General features: G+C 40.0%; 1 protein-coding gene across 2 annotated transcripts in view; it reads left to right on the top strand.

The window, feature by feature from the left end:
• Nucleotides 1-7,742, top strand: part of setbp1 (SET binding protein 1) — a 56,500-nt gene extending 48,758 nt beyond the window's left edge. For both annotated transcript variants that reach the window (XM_023344102.1, XM_023344103.1), the window contains one exon: nucleotides 1,837-7,742. In XM_023344102.1, the coding sequence (XP_023199870.1) occupies nucleotides 1,837-2,345 (509 nt within the window). In that variant the 3' untranslated portion in view covers nucleotides 2,346-7,742. The remainder of the gene's footprint in view (nucleotides 1-1,836) is intronic.
• Nucleotides 7,743-22,806: the final 15,064 nt, after the last annotated feature.

Here is a 22,806-nt window from a genome sequence, read left to right as displayed (position 1 = left end):
TTATTGGGAAAATAGTTAAACAAACAATTTAGAAAAAAAATAATTGAAAAATTATTTTCAATTATTGAAGAGTATCTTTATCTCCATCGAAAACTGTAGGAGGAAAACCTATGAAAGTGGGAGTAATCTAAAATAAACGCATACGCAGCGAACCGTTCTCTGACGAGCCTCGTAGCCTCACACGGATCTGAACGTAGATTTATGCAAAATGTTTCACCCAGTTACAGTAAACTGTGATGACATAAGAAGACATGAGCAGAAAAGGAGCAGAGTTTTCACAAATTATTTAATACACTTTTTATAACCTAAGTAAAGACCAGGCATGGGCTGGTCTCAAAAGCTCTTAACATATTTCTGTCATACCGCTGCTGCCATTTAAAGTCCTTTAGGTAAGACATTAACAAATGTTCTGGAGTCACCTGAGTTTTCTTCAGCTCTGCGGAGCATAGAATCAAACAGAGCTGCACCTCCCCCACCTGTTGCTGCATACGGTCAGGGAGCTGGCTGAAAGAAGGCTACTATACCTTTTCTCTGCTTAAAGGAAATATCAAACTGAGCATTTGGGGATATTTGTGGTTGTGAACAGCGTGGACAGACATGGTGTGGGTACTAGCTGAGCACCCTGCATCGCTCTTATTAAAGTAATGTTACAAGTTGATAAGATTTTGGCTAATTGACCAACTGCTTTAAATAAAAACAATTAGATTATGTTGTACGTTGTTCCTAATGTTATCTTTGATACATTAATTTTTTATATTTTTACTCAGTTTTATGATATCATGCCTATTCTCATTTAACTTGTGCATAAACTTTATTATTTTATAATCCTACCACACTTTTATTGAAGTGCTGGATCTCAACAAAAACCATCTAAGCTGTAACAGCAGGACTGTGGACCAAAACAAGAAATGACCATTTGGGAACCAGCGGCCAATTGTGCTTCTCCCTCCATTTTGGCTTTTGCTAGATCTGAGCACCGGGAATGGTGCCCAGACAGGGAGGAGAGGGTACGAGGAATTTTTTTTGAGGTGTGTGTGTGTGTGGGTGGGCGGGGGTGTGTGTGTGTGGAGGAGGGGTTACAGTGTAGGGGACAAAGATCGAAAACAAAAAGAGAGACTGAAACAGACCCAAGATCAGGAAGCGGTTTGTGAAATGAAGACGGAAATGAAACGGTGCAGTGTTTCCAGTTTAATTGAAAATGAGAGAGCAGCATATTGCCTCCCATGAAGAGCGGAGAGGAGAGGAGAAAGAGAGTGATGGGAAAGAGGGAAGGGAAAAGAATGGAACAGCGTGTAAAGGGCACACTGCCCAGTTCATCAGTGTGAAGGAAACAATATGGCTCGAGTTTCTTCTGCTCAGCCATTCTGAACTGCTGAATTCATTATTCCTGCATGTTGGGGCCTTCTGCATGCGTGCACATGTGTTTTTCTCTTTGTGTCTATGTGATGCTGGGGGATATTTGGATGTGTGGGGGTGTGCGTGTGTGTGTTTGTGTGTGAGTGACTTTTTGGCTGCCTGTTCTCCAGATGCACCAGTTTGTTTCTGTGTGGCGACATATTAAATGGTTGAAGGAGACATTTCTTTGGGTTTCCTGCAAGCAGAATAGGATCTCCTCCTCTCTGCTCTCTAGCAGACAATTACAGGATAGGATCTGCTCTCCTGGCTCAGCTGGGCTTTGAAAAGCTTACATGAATATCTCAAAATTAGCAGGAAGCTCTTGAGGCAAAAAAAAATTAGACCTTCTTCCATGAGCTAAATTACACGATGCTTGCACGAAAACTCCTGCTTGCTTTGCAACCTATTTACTCACCTAAATCGCTCCCTTTTACTCCCCAGGTGTCCCCGCTAAGAGGAGGTATAAACGCAGTGAGGTGGAACAGATCCAGAAGGACGTCAGGAGGATGCATTCTTTGAACTTTGATCATGTGCAGAAGATCCTGCGTGCCAAGCGTCTGCAGCGACAAGCCAAAACAGGAAATAATGTCATCAAGCGGCGGCCCGGGCGGCCTCGAAAGCAGCCCCTGGAGGAGTCGCAGTCGGCCAGCATGAGGGAGGAAGTCTGGGCCGACGCTCGAGGTCTGGATGTTCCGGCCAGCAGGAAAGGCGACGGCAGGACTTTGGGGATGCCCGTCCTGGAGAGGTGCGACAACCTGCCGGGTCGGCACAGCCTCAGGCCGAGCCTGGCCCTGGAGTCTCAGGAGCTCCCCGCTCATGACTCCATCGCAGCGACTATCGAGACGGTGGTGCACCAGGCACGATGCGTCCCTCCTCCCGGGAATAAAGAGGGCAAACGCAGAGGCAGGGGCCACAGCAGGGATCAACTGTGGGCCCCTGGCGGTCAGTAGATGCCCTGAACTGAAGGTAGAGCAGCTAACAGAATCAGAACTGCTTCAGGCCTAACAGATGCAGTGCCCTTAAAGCGGGAACTCTTTGATGCACTTTGACTTGTATCTCCTCCTCCGGCCGGTGGAGAGGAGCCCAGGCGGCGGAGCGGTAACGGAGGAACGACAGCCTCCTTCTGACTACAGAAACCCCGACCAGACACGGGCTTTTCAAACGTCCTCCGGACCTGCTCTCACATCGGCACTCTACGGTACTCTACGATACTGAATCTGACGCTATAAAAGTGTGTGGTACTTATGATAGAGTAGGATTTCATGTGATTCTTTATGTATCTGATACAGTGACGTGTATGGTACTTTACGATACAGTATCTGAATGTGGCTTTAGCCATATATTTACCAGCAAAGGGGAAGTGGGTGGGGGTGGTTCATATAAAACTGTGCAGCTCTGCTTATTTTATGCCTTTTTGTGGAAGCTTGTGAGACATGCAGGATAATACATCAGTAATTTACCCTCCCTAACCTGTCTGAGATATTTTTTTCCCCTTATCATTTTCTAAGGTTTCTCGCCCACTTTTCGAAGAAATTCACACTTCCTGGCAGCTCATCATCTTCCCCGTTTAACCCCCAATTCTCCTCAGATTTGCTCCTATTGATGTTTTCAATCTGCAGTCCTTGAGCTTCCTTGTTTCAGTCTGTCTGTCATGCATTTCTCCCGTCTCGCTTAGGCCTCTCCTGGGCAGGGAATCAAAGGCAATACGGTGGATAAAACTTGTCCCCCGACTGTACATAGAACTAAAAGTCCACTGTTGCCTGCCTTGTACAATGGGAAAAAAACCAGCTCATAAATGTGTACTGGCTTCCAGTATAATAAATAGAATTGTAGATAATGAAAGTGTGTATTGTTTTATAACCAAAAACAGACATGGGTGTGACTCAAGACAAGTATGTTTTCAGACAGAAGAATACCACATATATTCATTCATATGCTCATTATTGTGTTTGTATCCAGGGGTTGGGGCGGGGAGGGAGTGCTGGGTAAAAGAGGAATGTCGGATGTGTTTTTTGCTGAACCTTTAGAGTTTGTTAAATGCACTATGAAGAACCGTTCACTTGCATCAATCAAAATGCAGCACTTACATGCTTGTTCTAGCCTTATGTGTTCTTTGCATCCGCTGGGTTGGGCGTCCGGTCCAGAGAGCATGCGTTATTTTTTTAATCAATTTATATATGCAGGCCGCGCAGCCAAAAAGCATTTTAAAATAAAAACGACAAAAAACAAAACAAGTGAAGCCTGAGTGTAAGTCACAATTGGACAGTCCAATTAACAGCCCCATCCTCGCTTTTTATGTTTCTACTTAAGCTGATTTCAGTGAAGCAAATCCAGTGTTTTGACTTTGAAACCAAAGTCTCAGAACTCCATAAGGATGTAGTATTTGAAAGTATTAAAGTTTGGCAAACTCTCCACATTGGCAGCAATGTAAAGCATTCCTATGTGCACTGTAGAATGTAGCCATGTTGGATCTCGGTGTTAATGAGCCTTTTGTTTCACTCCTTTTTCTTCTTTTTTTAATCAGTATATGGGACTTTGGATCGCGGTTGGAATTTTCCCAGACATAAACAAAAGTTCAGTGTTTCTTTGGGAATGTTTTCAGATAGATGGATTTTTTTTTTTGTTGGATTTTTTTTTTTGGGTCGGGTGATATTCTCAGTTGCAGCAGCTCAACTTGTGCCTTATGTTTCCTTTCTATCACGGATTGCATTTGACTGAAGGAACAGAAAGTGGCAAGGAGTGCCCTCCCGAGAGTGACCCAAGCATGTTCACGATTGTGCATATCGACCCTCGTGTCTTACGTCATCAGAACCCTGACGCTGCCTGTGTCCCCTCACATCTCTCTGTTTCTGGACGTTCTTCTCATTTTCTGATCGTTTCATCCTGACAGAGCTGGAAGGGTGGGACTCGCTGTATTTAATGCGCATCATGTTCTGACCTAGAAACCGCCGCGCAGCGGTGGCAGAAGAAGATAAAACCCTCCGAGTCAGATCTGCTTCTGACCGGAGATATCGATTCTTCTCGCTGTCTTTGATGTGAAATTGAACATCACTTGCTCCCAACAAGTAAAATATCTGACAAATGGAGGAACAGAAGCAGCTGTCAGGAGAAAATAAAAAACACGTTTGCGTATATTGTTTGCTATGCATCTGGCCATTTACACTGGCAATGACCTTAAATGAAATTCATGCTCCGGGTCCACTTTGCGACAAAGAGAAACAAGTGGTCTTATTTGCTGAATAAAGTGAGTTCATGTAAGGAGAATTGTGAATAATACCAGTAATAATTTGTAATAATGACAAAGTTGTGCAGAAAGTGACTATCATTTCAAGAAAATTATACTTACTGCCTCTCTATGCAGTACAGCCTTAAAACTACAGTATTGACGTGTTTGTTGTAAATAGTGTTTTTGTGTCCATCGCGCATGGATACCAACCACAGACCGCCCCCATTAGCCTGCCAGAGCGCCATCTGTCTCCACCAACACACAAATAAAGTACCTTTGTATCAGGCATGGGTCGGTTTCCGAGCTTCTAAGAAATTACAGCTTCAAAAAGCAGCTGAAGGTTTTCCCTCGTCTACATTGTTAAATTCACAGAAGACGGTTTCATCACTTTTGCTCACAAGAAAAGTTAAATCAGCAAACAGCCATGTAGTGGAAAGGAGCACGACCCAGCACTCTTGTTAATATGATAATGATTTTAAATCACAGTGAGCAAGCTACAATAAGCCCATCATACCACTTGTTTTTGTCTAAGCTATGTATCAAATTGAAAGTAGTAAGTACTTGCTATAAAATCCAATATTAATGTTATTTTAAATGTAATAATATATTATTTTAACTGCTTCTTTGGTCTGATTTAAAGCAATTAGGCTATGGTGTTATAATTTACATATTTTGTTATTAGCCTGATATTTTTACTGACGTATCATCAGAATCTCGTACCGACCCATGCCTATTTGGTACAGTCATTATTCCAGCTCATTAATTTACAAAGAATTCTAAAATAATCTTCCTTGCTTCCTTGCGAAAGCTCTTACAGGCCCGACTGCAGTACACTGGACCAAAAATAGGGATCTCGGCTAACTTTTGGCTCCTTCCGCCTGCAGCTTGAAGGTGCGTTGCTGTAGCGTGAAGAAGGGTTGTGTGTTGGGGGAGTTCTCAAAGGAAAACACCAAAAATACTCTCAACCTAATGTCATCATGCTTAACCTTGCTTTGGTAGAGGACTTTCTGTGGGTCTGTGGTGGAGGTTAGCTGTGTACCGACGCCTCCGTGCTGCGGTGGGGTGGTGGTCTCTGATGGTGGCGTTAAAGGCCCCGGGTAATGTCTGTGCTGTCTTGTCTGTTTCGTCTCTTCCTCTACCAGCCGATGCTCCGGTGCCTTTTAACACTGACAAGTATTGTCCTAACCCAGAGCTTTCAGTCGACACGGAGACTTCAGAGGGGATGAAGTTGTGAGTGGGATTCATGCTCTCCTGTTCGCAGCCCGTCTGGCTCAGTTGGTCAAACTTTTCACGTTTTGCTGCTTTATAGCCGTAAACGTCAGTGGATGTTGTTGTAGACTAATGTTGGTGAGATAAAAGGAAAACGATACATGGTTATCTTTTCTTTTTCTTTTACAAAAACAAAAATCTGGACATTGTGGTTTTCATTTGCATTCAGCCCCTGTTAGTCAATATTTTGAAGAGCCACCTTGTGCTGCAGGTCTATACAGCTCAGCTCGTTTATAGGTCTGGACTTTGACTAGGCCATTCTACTACAAGAATATGCTTGAATCTACCTTTCACTCTGTGTTTAGTCTTTGTCCTGCTGGAATTGAACCTTTACCATGTTTCCTGTCTCTGCTAAAGTAAAACGTCCCCACATCATGATGCTACCACCACCGTATCTCACCATTATGAAGATACCCGTTGATAAACGCTTCTTTGTTAACTGTATTCCTGCAGCTCCTCAAGTGTTACCAAAGGACTCTCAGCTGCTCCCCTGTTAGTGCTCTCCTTGGCCAGCCTGTCTGTTTAGATAGACGGTCATGTCTTGGTAGGTTTTAGTCTTTCCATTTCCATATGATGAATTAAATGGAATTGGTCTTCATGATGTTTGTTCACCAGTGTTTTCTAACAAACATCTGAGGCCTTTACAGAAAGTTTGGCTTCACACTGACGATAAGTGAAATCCTTTTGCTCAGCAATTTGCTTCTAAAGGCTGTTGGGGTCATCTGATTTTATTTAAGAGTATCAAATTTGAGGCGTGCTGCACTGTCAGGGTTTTTATTTGGAAACTATTTTGAAAACCATGTATCATTTTCCTTCTGCTTCACGAATAAGAGCTGCTTTATGTAGCTCTGTCGCATGAAATCTCCATAAAATCGCAGTTTTAACAGGATAAAATGTGAAAGGGTATGTATAGTTTTGTAAGGCACTGAAATCAAGCTTGTAAGCAGCGTTTGAGCTTATAGTAATATTGCATTAAATGTACAATTAGTCCACAGGGACATCATGTAGGACGAGACAAACTGGCAACTACGTTCTGGTCTTGTTCCCCTGATCGCATGCAGTGATGGTTGTCTTACACCTGGAGAGAGGGAGGGCAGGGAGGGGGGGTCATATCATGGAGTCATAAAAGTTGTCATCCTTCCAGCATCTGTTTCCCATTCGAAGCTATAACGTTGTTCCGAACTGAGAGTGCAGACGAGGCACTGAGAAAACCAATAAACGTACTTCTGTAGAGCACAAAGTGAGCTCTTCTAACAGCGTGGGCATATTTTAATTTGTATACGTTGTGTATTTGAACCTTTTTCTAGAGTGGCTCTCCTTTATTTGCATGCTCAATTTTGATTGTATGCATAAATATTTTAGACAAGTTGAATTTCAATTGAATTTGAACCAAGACTTGTACATTGTTTGATATGTTTCTTTTTGTAATGGATTTTTTAATTCATGAGGCATTTTTGTACATTGTATGAATATTAAAAACTGCAAATATTTGACATATAGAGTAAATACTAGATGCACATGCATATGCATATATTCCTCACAGTATGTATGTGTAAGCATACACATATATTTTGTATTTGCATTTGCCAGCATACAGATATATGTCTTAAGCACATATATACCTGTATTATATATGTATATCCATGTCTGCTGGCATGCTTTTGGTCATGTTTCTCTTTCATGATCTTGTAGGTTCTTTTTTTATTTTATTTCCTCTTTCCTTAAAAAGAAATGCTCATTCTTTGCTACCCTTCTGTTGGCTGGCAGCCTTGAGCACTTATTAAGAAGAACTACAGTTGAAGTTGTTCATGTTATCCATTGTGTGAAATAATAAATGACTTTATTGACAGCTCGCAGTGGTTCGTGCTTTCTTCCTCCTGTCAGAGATTGTATTGTTATTCTGTTCCCCTAAAAACTGCTTGGTCACATGCTGAGATTTGCCTCTGTTCCTGCATGTGTGCGCGTGTGTGAGGAGGTGTGATGGAGCGAGATGACAGGCAGCGGGGTTACTGCACTGCTGAATTTAAGATTCTCTCTCTGAGAATGAGTCCTACTCTACAGTGTTGCAGGTAAATGAGAGGGAATCCTCTCATCAGATTATACTGCAGAATCTCTCTCTCTCACACACACACACACACGCGCACACACACACACACACACACACATCCTCTCTTCGTTCTCGTTAGCCAATCTCGAAATCGTTTTTGCACAACCCGTTCGGTGTCAGCTCGAGGTGGGCCGGGCTGGAGGCTGTCCTGTCATTGGACGGAGGTGAGCGAAAAGTGCCCCGCTATTGGCTGCCGCCAACTAGTAAAAATCTCCTGTTACCATGGTTGCAGAGTGAGCTGCCCAAATGTGTCTCAGTGCATCTGGTGGTGCTGATGGAGCTGTTGGCACCACTGGTGTTGTGCTGCAAAAAAAAAAAAAAAAAAACACTCCGATGGAAAGAAGTCAGAGGAGAGGCGATCCTGCACTCAAATCACTCTGTTCTGATGGCTGCAAACGAGCCCACATGGCTCGTCTCCACCCTCCTCTGCACGTGAGAGAGGATGAGATGGATGAAGGTGAAACAGCCGTGCTAAATGTATCCTGCATGATGGATGCGCTCCTTAACCAGGGGGAAAAACAGGCTCATCAATCTCAGCTTCAATGCATGGATTTTTGTTTTTTTTCCACCAACTTTGCTATAAAAGTTCGTTCCATGACCCTCCATCCTCCATGGACACAAACATGCATCCACAGAATACTGTGGATACTGTCAACATCCACAGCATGAAACTTGATGAGTAAAGTCTTTTTTTAAAAAGAGGGAAATACCTACAGAATACCCCTTGCAGACTTAAGTTTAAAGATTTTTTACTTTATTTTGGCAACATGTTTCTTCGGACTAGAAGTAATATAACGGTTTTGGAGTGACCGAGCCAGGGTCTTGAATTAAATCTGATAGAATATAATGTGTGAGATGACCGTTTTATTTCCTATCAGAAACAAACTCCTTTGATGAATGAAAATGATTTTCAACTAAATTTGTTAGATGTATGAATAATTTTGGACTGGGCTCCCTAAAATTTTGGATCCTATACTTTTCCAGAATCAAATTTCGAGTACTTGTGAGAATGTTTCTTAACCTTTTGGAGATTTTTGGAGACCAAGTTATGATTTATTATTTTGACAAATCATTAACTAATGCGGGTCTTACAGTTCTGCAGTGAGGTAAAGGGCTTTTTTAAACTCATAAACTAGTTTGAAAATTGATCAGTGTCTCAGATCCATGTTCTTCATGAAGGGATCAATAACACTCAGAAATAAATTGCAATCATCCAAAACCATAAGCATGAGTTTATTAAAGAAATAAAGTTTATTAAAGGCTGGAGTATATGTGAAGATAACATTAAATTGCTACATCAACCTGCAAAATTATGTCCATATTCAATAAATTATTATATACATTCAGAGGCTTGTTAGTCAGATTAAAAGTACCTTTTGAAAATAACCTTTAAGGAGGTATTAAGCATACTTTTCATTAAGCTGACGTTTTTCTTTTTTATAAAGAGTTTCTTATTAGTCTGATATTATAATTTTAAATGTCATGTTTTCATTACATGTAGGTGAAAAATCATTATAATCAACAATCAACAGAAATAAAAGTATTGAAACATCCAAATGTGTGTAATTATAATGTGTTTCTACTAGTGACAAAGTTCCTAACATAAATAGGCTTTTCAATAATATTCCAATTTATTTACTGGGTCTGTAGTTCTAACTTATTGTTTCACTATTGTAAGCAACATTTTCCCCCTTAGCTCGATAACGTTTTGAAGTTTGGAAACCTGCATCTCCCACAACATCTGTGCATTGCACGAAAGTGAATATTTGCAGAATTAGTTCAGAGCTGTTGTGTTTGAATGCAGCTCTCAGATAGTGTGGGAGGAGGACAGGTGTTATAAATTGTCTCATATATCTGACTCCTTAAGGTCCAATGTTCCCGTCTCGCCATAAAGAAAAGGGTCAAAATTTAGGAGCATCATCCTCCCAACTCTCTGTGGATCCTCCCCTCCAAGGAATGTTGGATTTAGTGTTGGCTGAGGTGGAAACTCAAATTCTACTTGAAATACTAAGTAAACAACTTTATTAGTAAAATAAAGCATCTCAACTCAGGCCTTCATCAGTCACAAGAAGTCACCAAACACTTAATCAGTAAATTGAAAAAGTATTAGGCAGATATACAGTAGTTTTGTACTGATAGCTAAATGAACTGGTTGCTCTGTGGTTCTTGTGTATTTCTCTTTGTGCTTTTATCGTACCCACTGTTGTGTCAGTACACTTTTTTACATGTGCTTCTTTTTGTACACTTAAAAAAAAAACAATTTAATGCTCAACAAATCTGTATTAATCATCAGAGGTGTTCTCACAATGATGCAAAGCAAATTTCCTCTCTTATTGATTTAGTAATTTTCTCTTCTTTTTTTCTGGGAAAGAACCCAACAAAGGAGAACTTTGGATCTTAAGCTTTGTTGCTCAATACATCTCAAAAGAAAAGAAATATGTCAGAGTTGTGTTGTCCTAAATCTGGCCTCTTAAATCTCCACAAATCACAATGTTTTATAGCCTCCGATTGTCCTTCCGAGAATACCAAGAGGGAGTTAAAAAGAAATTAGATTACGTCTTTCTGTAGATTTGATAATAAAAAACAGGGGTACACAAAAATTCATGCTCGGTCAGTACTTTTGGTTGTTACATTAAAACATTTACAATAATCAAAAACATGTTAACGTGAGACAAATATAATACTAAAAAATACAAATAACAGCTGCTAATAATTTTATTTAAGTGAAAAAAAAAACTATCCAAAGCTACAGCTTTGTTTAGACTTTGACTAGGCCACTGATAAAGAGTCATTTTGTTGTTGTCAGAGGCAGACTTGCTGGTCTGGTCTACTTTTGCATCCCTTCCAAAATGTTCCATTTTTTTTATTTTTCTCTTTCCCTCCATATTTATATTTCACTGTAAACCACTGATTTTGATCATAAATTAGGTTCATTTACTTTTTGTGGATAAATGATTTTCATATAATCTACATGATTTGCCATTAAAACATTTTTTTCTTCTAATCTTTATGTAAACTGAGGAGAAGGTCTTCTGCACCGTATTAACAAAAAAAAAATTAAATTGGCATTGTTCCTTTGATTTGATTTTCTGCTTCTAAATAAATGCATTCTTTAAAAACGTTGAACCATCTGGTTTAGATGTATTTTTCCATCCAAAATCTCCCAAGTGCTCCAGAAAGCACATGTCAAAACCAAAAACCAAAATAAAACCATCCTCTAGGTGAGACTGCCAGCTAGATCAGATTAGATTAAAATCTTATTTTTTTGCTAGACTAGAGCATGTTCACATGTGTGTTTTCTTAAACAGACTCTTTCGCCCTCAGTGATGATTTTCTGAGTGAAGATGCATGACTGAATGCCAATGAATGCCAGAGACTGTTTCAAGCACATCCAAAGCCACAGAGACCACCAACAACAAACAGAGCCATAAATTTACAACAGATAGTCCTGCAGTCCTGGCCAACTAACCGGGAAGCCTGCCCTAACCAAGCGTTCTCTCAATTTATCTCTGTTGCTGTTTTCAGAGGATGACTATTGCTTGTGTTTATGAAGATGGATAGAGCAGGCAGCAACCAAAGCACCTCCTCCCTCCCTCCTCTCTCATTCTTCTCTGCGCAGTGATGGGAGACACCATCTGGTGGCTGAAATGTAAGAGTGCGGATCCAGCTCCCCCCTTTAAAAAAAACAAAACAACAAAACCTTCATGTCACATCCACAGGAGAAAAAAAGAAAGAAAAGCTTTTTACCGGGGTTAAAGCAGAAAATGTTACCCCTTTTTATGCGGGGTCTAAAGGGAAGAAGCTTTCTGGAGATTTGAGGGACATAAATCTGCTCGCCGACCTGTGGTAGTCACATGTGAACACCTGAAGTGCTTTATGCATTGATGCACTTGAGGGATCTGTGCAGGAATTAGTGCCGCCGAACGATGGTTGTGACTGTGTGTGGCGCACGGGGAAATGAAGAGAGAGATGACAGAATGTGTTCTGCATGGAGTCGGTCACTGTTGCCACAGTGACAGTGTGACTCATGGCAGTTTGATTTGGATTTAGAGAGGCGCTCTCCATTCTGTGTGTACAAGCTCCCAGTGTTAGATCCACAGGGCTGCGAAGGAGTCTTTGCTCCTTAAAACAAACATAAATATTGGACAAAGACAACCTGAGTGTATACAAAATGCAAATTTGGCCCAATGTGAAAAGTAATTGTAAGATTATTCAATCAATGATGATTACCCGTGTTTCTTGGAAAGCTGAGTTCAGTGTCATGCAGATCTGTTTGCTGCCAGACCTGTAAAAACAAGAAATCACTTAAAAAGAACCTGTCTGACAACATGAAGTAGGCTAAAGCATCATGATTCAATCACAAGGAAGAAACCAGGTGGAAATAGATGAGACACACTGCTGACCCATATCACAGGCCCGTCACCAGGGCCGGTCTCACATCACGGCCACAAGCATTACGGTGACCACATTTTTGCTCCTTCAGAACATGGACCTGCCATAATTAACATTAACGTTGCGCTCTGGCATAATATCCTGAAGAAGAATGCCATCAGTTTGTGACTGTACGGTAAAGGAAACTTGTGTAAAACTGCAGGAAAATTATCCAAAGCACACCAGAATGTCCAACTCTGCATGGATATAAAAAAATAACTTTTGGTATGAAGAATAACCTAGTCAAAGTTCAGACTTAAATCTGATGGAGTTGCCATTTTATGACTTTAAATATGCCAGAAAACCCACCAATATGAGAGTATTAATGCAGTTCTATGAAGAACAGTGAACCAAATGGCCTCACAGCGATGTAATAGCCTCATTGCCAGTTAAGGCAATTACTTGGTGACAATTGCTGAGGAATTAATTTTTCACACAGGGCAATGTTTATTTAATACTCTATTTTTTCTTTTAAATAAATGAAACCGTTTTGTGAAAACTGCATTTTAAATAGATTCAATTTAAGACAGAAGAAATCTGCAAGGAGCTAAGTCATTGCACTGCACATTTCAGTAAAAGTACAAGCTGAAACATATAGCAATTATCCATCACTTTATTGTCCACTCAGTTGTATTTAAAGCCCTTGTTAGACCTGCCTGCGCCTGTGTCTTATTAACGATACCAACACTTAGTTAATGCGCCTTTTTGATGAGAGCGGTCCACTTAATCTGTCCATTTAGGCTTCATCTCTTTCTCTCCCGTACACACTCATGCCTCCCCCTCAGTTCTTCTAACAAGCTACCTCTCTGTCTCCTGTAATTTGGCAGACAAGTCTATTATATGGTACAGTCATATTTTATTAATGGACTCCCTGCAGCGAACACACACGCACCTTTTAATGGATGAGATTATGTGACGCACGGGAAGCATGTCTGTGTTAAAAAAATGATTTCAGTTCTCATCTGCAAGGTTTGTCTGTTTGGTTGTTAAGTGTTTGGGGCTGAGAGGCTGAGCGACAAGCATTTCAGCTGAAGTTGCCGTCGTTCTCCTCCACACTTCATTACACATCCATCAGCTCTCAGATAGCGCCGAGCAGTGTGGCTTCAAAAGGCAGAAAACAGCAAAATAGAAGACAGCGTTCAATTATAGACAAGGAGATTTCTTGGAAATGTTCATGTCTTTCTCTTTCTCTCTCTCTCTCTCTGTCTTTATCTCCCACAGCGCTGTGCAGATAATTCATACCACATGTTTTCAGGAGTGCCAGCCATTTTATGCAATCCTGGTGAAGTTTGTTCCTCCAAAGATATATTTTTTTTTCCACAAACACCGCATTGTTTCCATAGCCCACTGCTCCAAAGAAAGTCACATTGTTTGTTGTAAAATCGTGGTCCTATGTATTCTCCCTTCATTTTATTTACACTCTCTGCAAAACTATTGTAACTCTTCAAGCTTTCCACATTTTGTCATGTTACAACCACAAACTTAATTGTGTTTTGTGGGGGGGGTTATGTGATAGAAAATGAAGGCAGTACTTAATTGTGAAATGAAAGCAAAAGACTAATGACTCTTCAATTTTATTGTTTTCCAAATAAAATCGAGAAAATCGATGTGTGCATTTTCCAATACTTTGTAGTATTGCCTTTTGCTGTATCTAAAGAGAAAAATATTCTGGGGTATTTCAGTCTATAAAAAGACTGAAATGTTTGTCCATTCGTCTTTGCAGATTAGCTGGCTGCTTGTATGCATAGACTTGTCCTTCTGAAAGGCGAACGTCCACAATGGTCTCAAATCTCTTGCAGCATCTAATAGATTTTCTTCCTGCATTGCCATGTATTTATCTTGATCCATCTTCACACCTGCTTTAGCCACATTCCTTGTCTGTGTGAAAGTAAAGCTTTCCCACATAATGCCACAACCATTTTTAACAGTGGAGTTGCGTGTTCAGTAAAATCTGTAGCGTTAATGTTTTGCATGTGGGCCAAAGCGTTTCATTTTGGTCTCATCTGACCTTGTTATTGCACCTTCTTCCACATATTTACTGTCTCCCCATCGTGGCTTATCACAAGCCTTTTTTTCACTAATTGCTCTCCTCCAACTCTTTCCATAAAGGCCAAATTTGTAGAATTTGCACAACTAATAGTTCTGGTATCATCAGATGTTCCCACCAAGTTGTGGATCTTTTCAGCTCCACCAGCTGCATCTTTTCTCTGCTTCTCTGATTAATGCTCTCCTTTTCTATTTAGGTGGACAACAGAGACGGCTGTGTCTTGGCAGGTGTGCAGTGGTGTCACTCAATAGAAATGCATTCAGACCTCTTTACCCTAAAATTAAGACTAACGAACACATCAGACAGGTCAGGGATAAGGTTACTGAGGAAAACTAAAAAAAGTGACACCCAGAACATACTATCTCCTTGGAGAAACATGGTGGTGGCAGTGTAATGATGTGGGGACGCTTTCTGTCAGCAGGAATAGGGAAGGTGCTACTAGTTAAATTCCTCTATGTAGGCACTTAACAATGCTGGACGTAACAGCAGAGCTGCAGTGAGATGGTTTAGATCAAACCATATTCATGTCAAAATGCAATCCTAAATGGAATTGCGACTCAAAAGCAAAATTTTAAAATTGATGTCATGAGATTCTGTCCATTCAGTCTGACAGAGCTTAGACTATTTTGCAAATGGGCAATAATTTCAGATTAAAGATGTGAAAAGTGAGTAGAGACAAAGCAACCAATGAGTTCCAGATGTAACTGCAGCAAAAGGTAGGAAATATTAACCTAGAGGGTAATATGATTTGAAAAATGTTTTCAACGACAATGTTGAAAGACATGTTTTCTTGAAATTAGTGGCTTTAGCTTGACAGAACAATAGAGTTCATATTTGAATACCATTGCAAACTAATATGCATTAAACTCAGACTTCTTAAGTCTGTATGCTTAAGCTACACGAGCTAAACCCCCCCCACCCCCCCACACTGCATTAAGTGTAAAATAAACGTACCAAAATCCACCAAAATCATCATTTACTGACAGGAAGTCAATCTGTATGCGACATTTCACTGCAGCCCATTAAGCTGTTGTTGAGATGTTTCACTCTAAACCACAAATGTAAAACTCATGGAGCCACAAGAGGAGAAGTCTGGGGATCACCAGACTAATTAGGATTAGTCCTCTGGGGATTGTGAAACTACGTTGTAATCCGCCCATTAGCCTGCAACTTTTCAGGCGGGACTGACAAACGGACAAATAATGTTACCTCTAGAGAGACTGGCAGACGTGTTTGCTATCAGAAGACTGTTGCTTTAATTTTGTTTCCTGTGGAACTGAATTTGGCAGGATGTTAGTGACCAACATTCACCTGATAGTAGATCATTTTGCTTGAATCCCTTTTTTCAGGAAGTATAATATGCCTGGAATGGTGATGCTTACTGGTCCTGGTGCCATGTAGACTGTTATGCTGATATTAAACTTACTTTTATTTAGTTATTATTTTATGTTTAAACTCATAGAATAAATATAACTATATGTAAATATTATAGGTAAAACTGCATTATTTTTAAACATTTTACAGAAAAAGTTAAAGCTCAACTTTAATTGCTTATTAATTTCTCAATATATCCTAAAACAGCATGTTTCCCTGTGCCAAACTAGGCACCATGAGTCTTAATGATTTCACATTACAACACAGTGTTTTTAATATTTCCTCATGTTGTGCAGCCAAGCAGATTTTAGTTTTGAGATTTTCTGTTGCAATAAATAAATAATTATTTTTAATAGGTACATCAGTGGTAGTAGTTACGGAAATATGTTTGGTGGAGTTCTTTAAAAACATGCACATCCTGTGGGAGTGTCATTTTAATCTGTGCTTTATGAGTAACAACATCCTAGAAAGTACAAGATAGCACCTGTTTTGTTGAATTGGAACAGGTGATTATATCAAGTTCTTTATCAGACATGTTCTTTGCTTTATTGTCTCCAGTGACGGCAAAACTTGCTCTGATTAGAAATTCTCAAAGAATGTCTTGCAACATTACTTTATGAAAATGATAATTTTGAGGAAAATGTTTCTGAAAATAAGTGTCTTCATACTTCTTGCCCACATTTGTTTATCTAAAGAGAGTGTGTGTTAAAGTTCACCTGAAGTTGCTTGTGTTTCAGAGGAATCTCTTTTAAGAGAAGTTCAGTAGCATTCTCATGTGACGATAATTAGTTGGGTACCAGCATTGTGTATGAAAAATGTTCTCAGACTTTGGTAACTGAGTTTTGTGTCTCTACTGAGTAGTTTGAAAGTTTAAAGCTCATGACCTATCAGAGTCCTCTTGAATCAACCAGAAAGACACAGGAAGCTTTCAGCAGGTTTTCTTATTTTCTTTGGAAATAAAATTTAATATTTTTTACATTTTGGTCCATAAAAGAAGTCAACAAATCAGGCTTTAAAGGCAATGAAACAATAAATTAAGCAAAGAGTTAGTTTATAATCCTAGATATCAGCAAACATTGCGCATATTTAGGGCCCCCTGCTGGCCTGTGATTCCCAAAAGCACCTTAATTTGCGTTGAACATGTTTCCAGATGTACTAGTTGAATTTATAGGATGGACATCCATCATAATTTGAAAGTTAGATTAAGAGAGTCAAGTTTTCAAGTTGTGTTGGTGTGAGTTTCACATAGTTTCATAACCTTGAGTACCCTGCTAAAAATAGTTTTCAACTGTTTACTGCACAAAATAATTTAAGTATTGCTATAACAAAATTATCTGCTTAGTTAGTTGGGCTGTCTGCTCCGGTGGTCAGCCTGCTGTAAAATACTTAACAGAGCATTTTCACACCATATTTCCCCCAATTTTTTCCAAACAGTCAAATTTGTCACTCCTTTAAGAGTATTGTAATAGCCTTTTTACAGCAAGCTGTCCAGCAGTGTGCAGCTACAGTTGGAGGAGGAGAAACATTGCATCATTTCATGTTCTCAGACATGAGATATCATGAACAATGTGGTCACTCCAAGACTTTCCCAGGCAGATCTACCAGTTCTATTCTATAAACAATATGTTACATTTCGCTGCTCCTGCCAGCTTAGCTGGAAGTGGGCTCCAAGTAAAAACTTCTTCCACTTGGCAAAACATCATAAGGGTGCACTTCCGCCACCCACTGGACTAGAGTGTTTTGATATTTTTAGAGGATTGGGGTGAATTATATAAAATCAACTGTTTTTAAGCTTTATATGATTTCATAATGTTATCCACTCATCACAAACCTACCTAAAGTGTTGCCTTGATTCTTTCATGAATGTTGAGAAATCCTTGAATTTGCCCTGGCACCCATTTGGAGTGAGAAGACCCCACTCCCACTCCTCCCCCACTCAGCTTCACCAGACTAGCAACAGCAGCTAGTCTGGTGGAGCTGAGTCATCCTTTTTTTTAATGTTTGATATTTACAGCATTTTTTGACGACTGAATGTAACAAAGTTACTAGATTGGGCTATAAAATAGCACTGTGTGGCTAGGGAAAACATAATATTTCCTCTTTATCCAAACCCATCTGTTGCAAATCAAAACATGGTTAAGTTTTACCAAAATGGTCAAATAATAAACAAACGATCAATAGGTGTTAAAAAAAACAGTGAATGGTTTCATACTCAGTGAGAAAGTAACATTATTTAGGTATTTTGTGATAAAATGTGATTTTTTTCACACATAATTCCAATATAAATGGTATAAATACACAAGAGTTACTATTCAGACCTTTGATGTAAAGCAGCAGACATGTCTTGTGTATTTTCTGTTCTGTTTCTTGTAAGAAAATAAAGCTTGTGTGCTATCCATAGAAATTAATTACTCAATTCCCAAGTATAAAGAATGTCAACAACTCAGCATCTGGAATTAATGCTTGGTTTTACAACATGTAAAATTAGTCAAAAATTTGTGTTTGTTGGTCCAGTAGAGGTAAATATTTAAGTGCCATTTTTATAGAAAACAGTAGCTCCCATCTGATCTGTGCAAGCCCCTCTCCATGGAAGCAGAGGTGTATCACTTTTCCTCTGTCTGTGTTGTTTCCAGCACTCTGAGGCACATAACATACCTAGACTATAACCTTTCCATTCCCTAAATGTTACTGTCTCACCGGCGCTCAGAAGAAGCACAGAGACAAACAGGACTGTAATACTACGAGATGGGACGATTTGTCCCAGCAAGATGTTTCTCTTTGCCTCTCTTGTCGCCCGTCTCTCGTGTCTCAGTAAGAGTTCACACACTGGTGGAACACTGGATTTCCATTAGTTCATTTCCCATTGCTTCTAAAGCGTGCGTGTTAGATGCACGTGTGTGGGTTTAGGCATGTGCGTGTGTTTGCACATGTGCATGTGTCTCCAGAGTCTCCGAACAGTATTATTGTAAACATATCATTTGATGGGGCGAGTGGTTCAGGTTGTTGGACGACTGCCCTGCTTTCATTTGGAACTGAGCTGCCAACATCTGGACTGTGTCAACACTCACTGACAGTATGTGTGTGTGCATATATATATATATATATGTACGTAGGGGTGTGCGTGTGTGTGTGTGTGTGTATTTCCGTGCCTCAGAACCAGACTTGACAGCCACTGGATGGGGAACAGATTTGCTGAGATCAATCAAAGGTGTACCATTAATAAAAAGGAGCCCTCTGCCTCCCAGCAGCCATTTTAAGAGGCCTGCAGAGCACCACTGCAGGATGCCATATGCTGTGATGCATGCACACATTTCACATGGATACACTATGAAACACAAAGGTACGTGCAACTGAAAAGGGAAACTACTATTTGCGTGTGGGGCGAACAGCATTCATGAGCACCTGTGGGAAAAAAGGGCAAGCTATGAGTCCATTCAATTAGAGTCAAGTGCGTCGGTATAATTGAAGCAAAAATGACACATACATGAAAGCCACTTCCACAGGTTTAGGCCAGAGAGAATAAATTAAGATTTGACATGTGACAAAATGTGCAAATCTGAATCAGACGAGAATTTTTCTAGAGTGCAGTTAGAAGTTATTTAGTCCCAATAATCTAATAAATGAGTGGGGCAAGTCATTTGCTCAAAAAGCCCTCTGTGTTAAAACAAACTCAGTGATAGCAGCTGTTGCACCCTTTATCTTTGGCTTACTTTTATCTTTGTTATTCTCAAACAGATGAACTTGTAGATCTGAAGGAGATGTAAAAATAAAAACACCCACTATCGTAGTATATAGGTATGCTGGAAACATTTGGCCTCCTGTAGACTTGGAACAAAAGCTCTGCATACTTCTAGTACAATCTCTCCAGTTAGTTTTACACTATACATTACTCATAAATTTTAGTAAAATTTGGTCCATTATGGTTGTATATTTTAATGTTCTGATTTGAGTAGTTTTCTTTCATCGTTGCTAGTGGAAGAGAGGGGATCCACAGGTTGACCTACACTTTCATTTGTTCGTAGTTTGTTCATAGATAGCTTGCCAAGCAGCCAGGAAGATGCAGTGAGATGTGCGGTAAGGGAATAATCCCTAAAAGTTGGCAACCGGCTGCACCAAGAAAGGTAGACAGGTAGACATGCTTCAGTGTTAGTGGGACCAGTTATGCTGCTACAGTCGACCCCGATCCCAGCTTGTGTCGACGACACCTAGAAATCCTAATATTATGGTCTAAAAATGCAGAAGCTGCATTATAATGTAGATCAGGAGCTTGCAGCTCCCATTGGCACTGGGAGATGGTAGACATTGGATGGCTGGTCTGCTGTTGGACTTGTAGTTCCTCGTGTGGCCCATAGAGGGCCCTCTTCTTGCCCGTGATATTAGACATTAGACACACTCTTAGCACAATAAAGATAAGATTATATTTACGTGTTAGAATGGTTCAGCTAAAGCTCTTGTTAAAAACTTGACAATTGATTTTTACAGATGTTCTCCATCAAATCTGAATGGCAGCTATTTTGCAAAGAAAAGTGAGCTAATTCTATTTGTAAATGTACAAAGCTGGCAAAGGTTCACAGCATCACAACAATACCAGCAAAATACCTTTGAGATGTTTCGTGAGAAAACAGAGCCTGTCTGGGTTTCACTTTTTTAACCATAGCGAGCGGAGGTGTGTTGCTCCTGAGCTCGGATGTATTTGGGTTGGCTGGCTGAGAGATGGAGCCTGTTTGCCTACAGGGGACGAAAACTCTGCAGGGGGCCCCGCCTGATCTGCCGTACCATCCGACAGCTTAATTAGTGTTTCGCTACTCCTCTCACATACACTGCACACACACACACACACACACACGCCTACACACACGGCTCGTCTTTTCCACACATGCACATCACACTGGGGCATAGCTCGTTAGTCTAATAAAGAGCCATTAGAAGGTTAAATGTGGGTCTCATTAAAGATTAGTCATTTACTACCATGCATAATAAGACTCTCTTGTGTCACTCTGATAGCTGCTCATATGGCTGTGAAAGTGAAGAGTCAACTCATGCAATGTTAATTTACGGTGCTACAGTCTGGGATTTGGCCCGTCTCCTACTGAGAGAATAAACACCATGAGGAACGATATAGTCTCTCCCAGTCAATGACTGAAGGCCTAAATGTCATCACAGGAGTGAAACTCCTCATGTGGGTGGATCCTCCACGCTGTACAGTAAGATAATTTCAACAAGCGGTGACCCGAGTAGCTTAAACACAGAAAAGAAAGTTAGATTAGCTTGAATGTATCTGGGGTAATAAATGTCAATAAGAATAATTTTAATTTTCATGTTTGCGAAGATTCCCGTCATAAAGCCTTCTGAATGCAGAACAGTGGGCTTCTGTCAATGCAAGAGGGAGACACAAACCTCCTGCTTCCAGTTTCTCTGAGCCAAACAAGGATTTGGGTTTTATCTCAGACTCCAATGGCATTTAAAATCACAGCCACATGGTAAAGCAGATGAGCCATAAGAAGAAAATCTAGTTTTTAATAAGAGGAGATTGAAGCTCTGAAGCTGCCAAGTGTTTAGCTTAGTGGAGGCAGCCTCTGATCAGGTTGAACTGGAGAAAGACAGAGGAAGGAGCTAAGAGAATGTCAAACAGCAGCCAGTTTGACAACATGAAGAAAGAGGTTAGCCATTTGAAGCCCTGTTTAGGAGCTACACTGTTGTTGAACAGTCCGGCTCTAACCTGCGGTGTAAAACAAGAAGTCGGCTGAATATCTGGCAGGAAGATTCTTTTCAGAAAAAGATGAAAGCTCAAAGTAAGCTCTGAACCTTTCTAACAAAATTCACCTTTTAACCAGGCTTGGCTGCGATGAATAGTTTGGCAAGGCAATGTAAATTATTTCCGTGTCTCTAGTTGTGTTGCATTTTCAATCTTCTGACTCGCCAAATGATCTTGCAGCATTTTGGGATGCATTTTCTCAATTTCTGCTTCCTGTGGGTCACCGGCAGATGTACAACTGGAATGCAATTACAACTAAATCATTTTGCCATCAAGCTGACAGGTCTGCCTGATCCATTTAGGGTTTGCAAATGTTTTAAATTATTTTTTGTTTGTTCTGGTCCTTAACCAGATTGTTGGAGCAGATTTGGCAAATCATCATTCAGTGATGACACTGTGATGGAGAAAAGTTGGAGGACGAGATCCCATTTTATGAGTTATTGGTTGAAACATCTGTTTAATAACTAAATAAATAAAAATGTTCCCTTCATGAGAAAACGTTTTTTTTTGTATGTCTGATAAATTAGAACTGCTCAGCACTTTGATGTTCAGAGTTATAAAATATGCAGTAAGTTAATATTAGCTGCTTCTTGGCAGTCCCTTTATCTTCTTTCTTAATAAAATGATTTAATACTGTTAAATCATTTTAACAGTGCTTGGGTGCTTGAAAATTAAACCACAAAAAAAACATATTCATGTTTATTTCACTTTTAAATTTCATTTTAACATTTAATAGAATTAAACCAACATTAATGGCAAAACTGCAACAAAAAAAAGACTTGAAAGAGTTAACTGTTATTTTCTGTCTTTATGACAGCTTGTCTCAATAAAGTGTGGTTATATTTTTCATAATTTATATTTGCTGTCTAGCCTTGTGTGTATATGTGTGTGTGCCAGCAATTAGTTTTGAGAGTCATTCCTCAGTTGCAGACAAACTTGCTAATTTATTGTCTATCAAGCAGATGTCAGGTTTTGTTTTACACTCAAGTACATATCCCAGCCGAGACCCCGCTCACATCTGCCCATATGTGCGGCTGTCATGGAAATTTGGACTCGAGCAGTTGGCGTCTCCTACTGCGGCTAGGCTCCTGAAGATTAATTTCCATATTCTTCCTACAGATTTGATTGATTTAAAAATGAATTTTTCAGGATAAAAGTCTATTTAAAGGTGGAAAAAATTTTTATTGGGTTATTTTCCTTTA

Source organism: Xiphophorus maculatus, chromosome 12 (assembly GCF_002775205.1).
Source record: "Xiphophorus maculatus strain JP 163 A chromosome 12, X_maculatus-5.0-male, whole genome shotgun sequence".
Classification (NCBI taxonomy): domain Eukaryota; kingdom Metazoa; phylum Chordata; class Actinopteri; order Cyprinodontiformes; family Poeciliidae; genus Xiphophorus; species Xiphophorus maculatus.
Note: the sequence above shows the minus strand (reverse complement) of the source record. Positions and strands in the feature narration are given on the sequence as shown.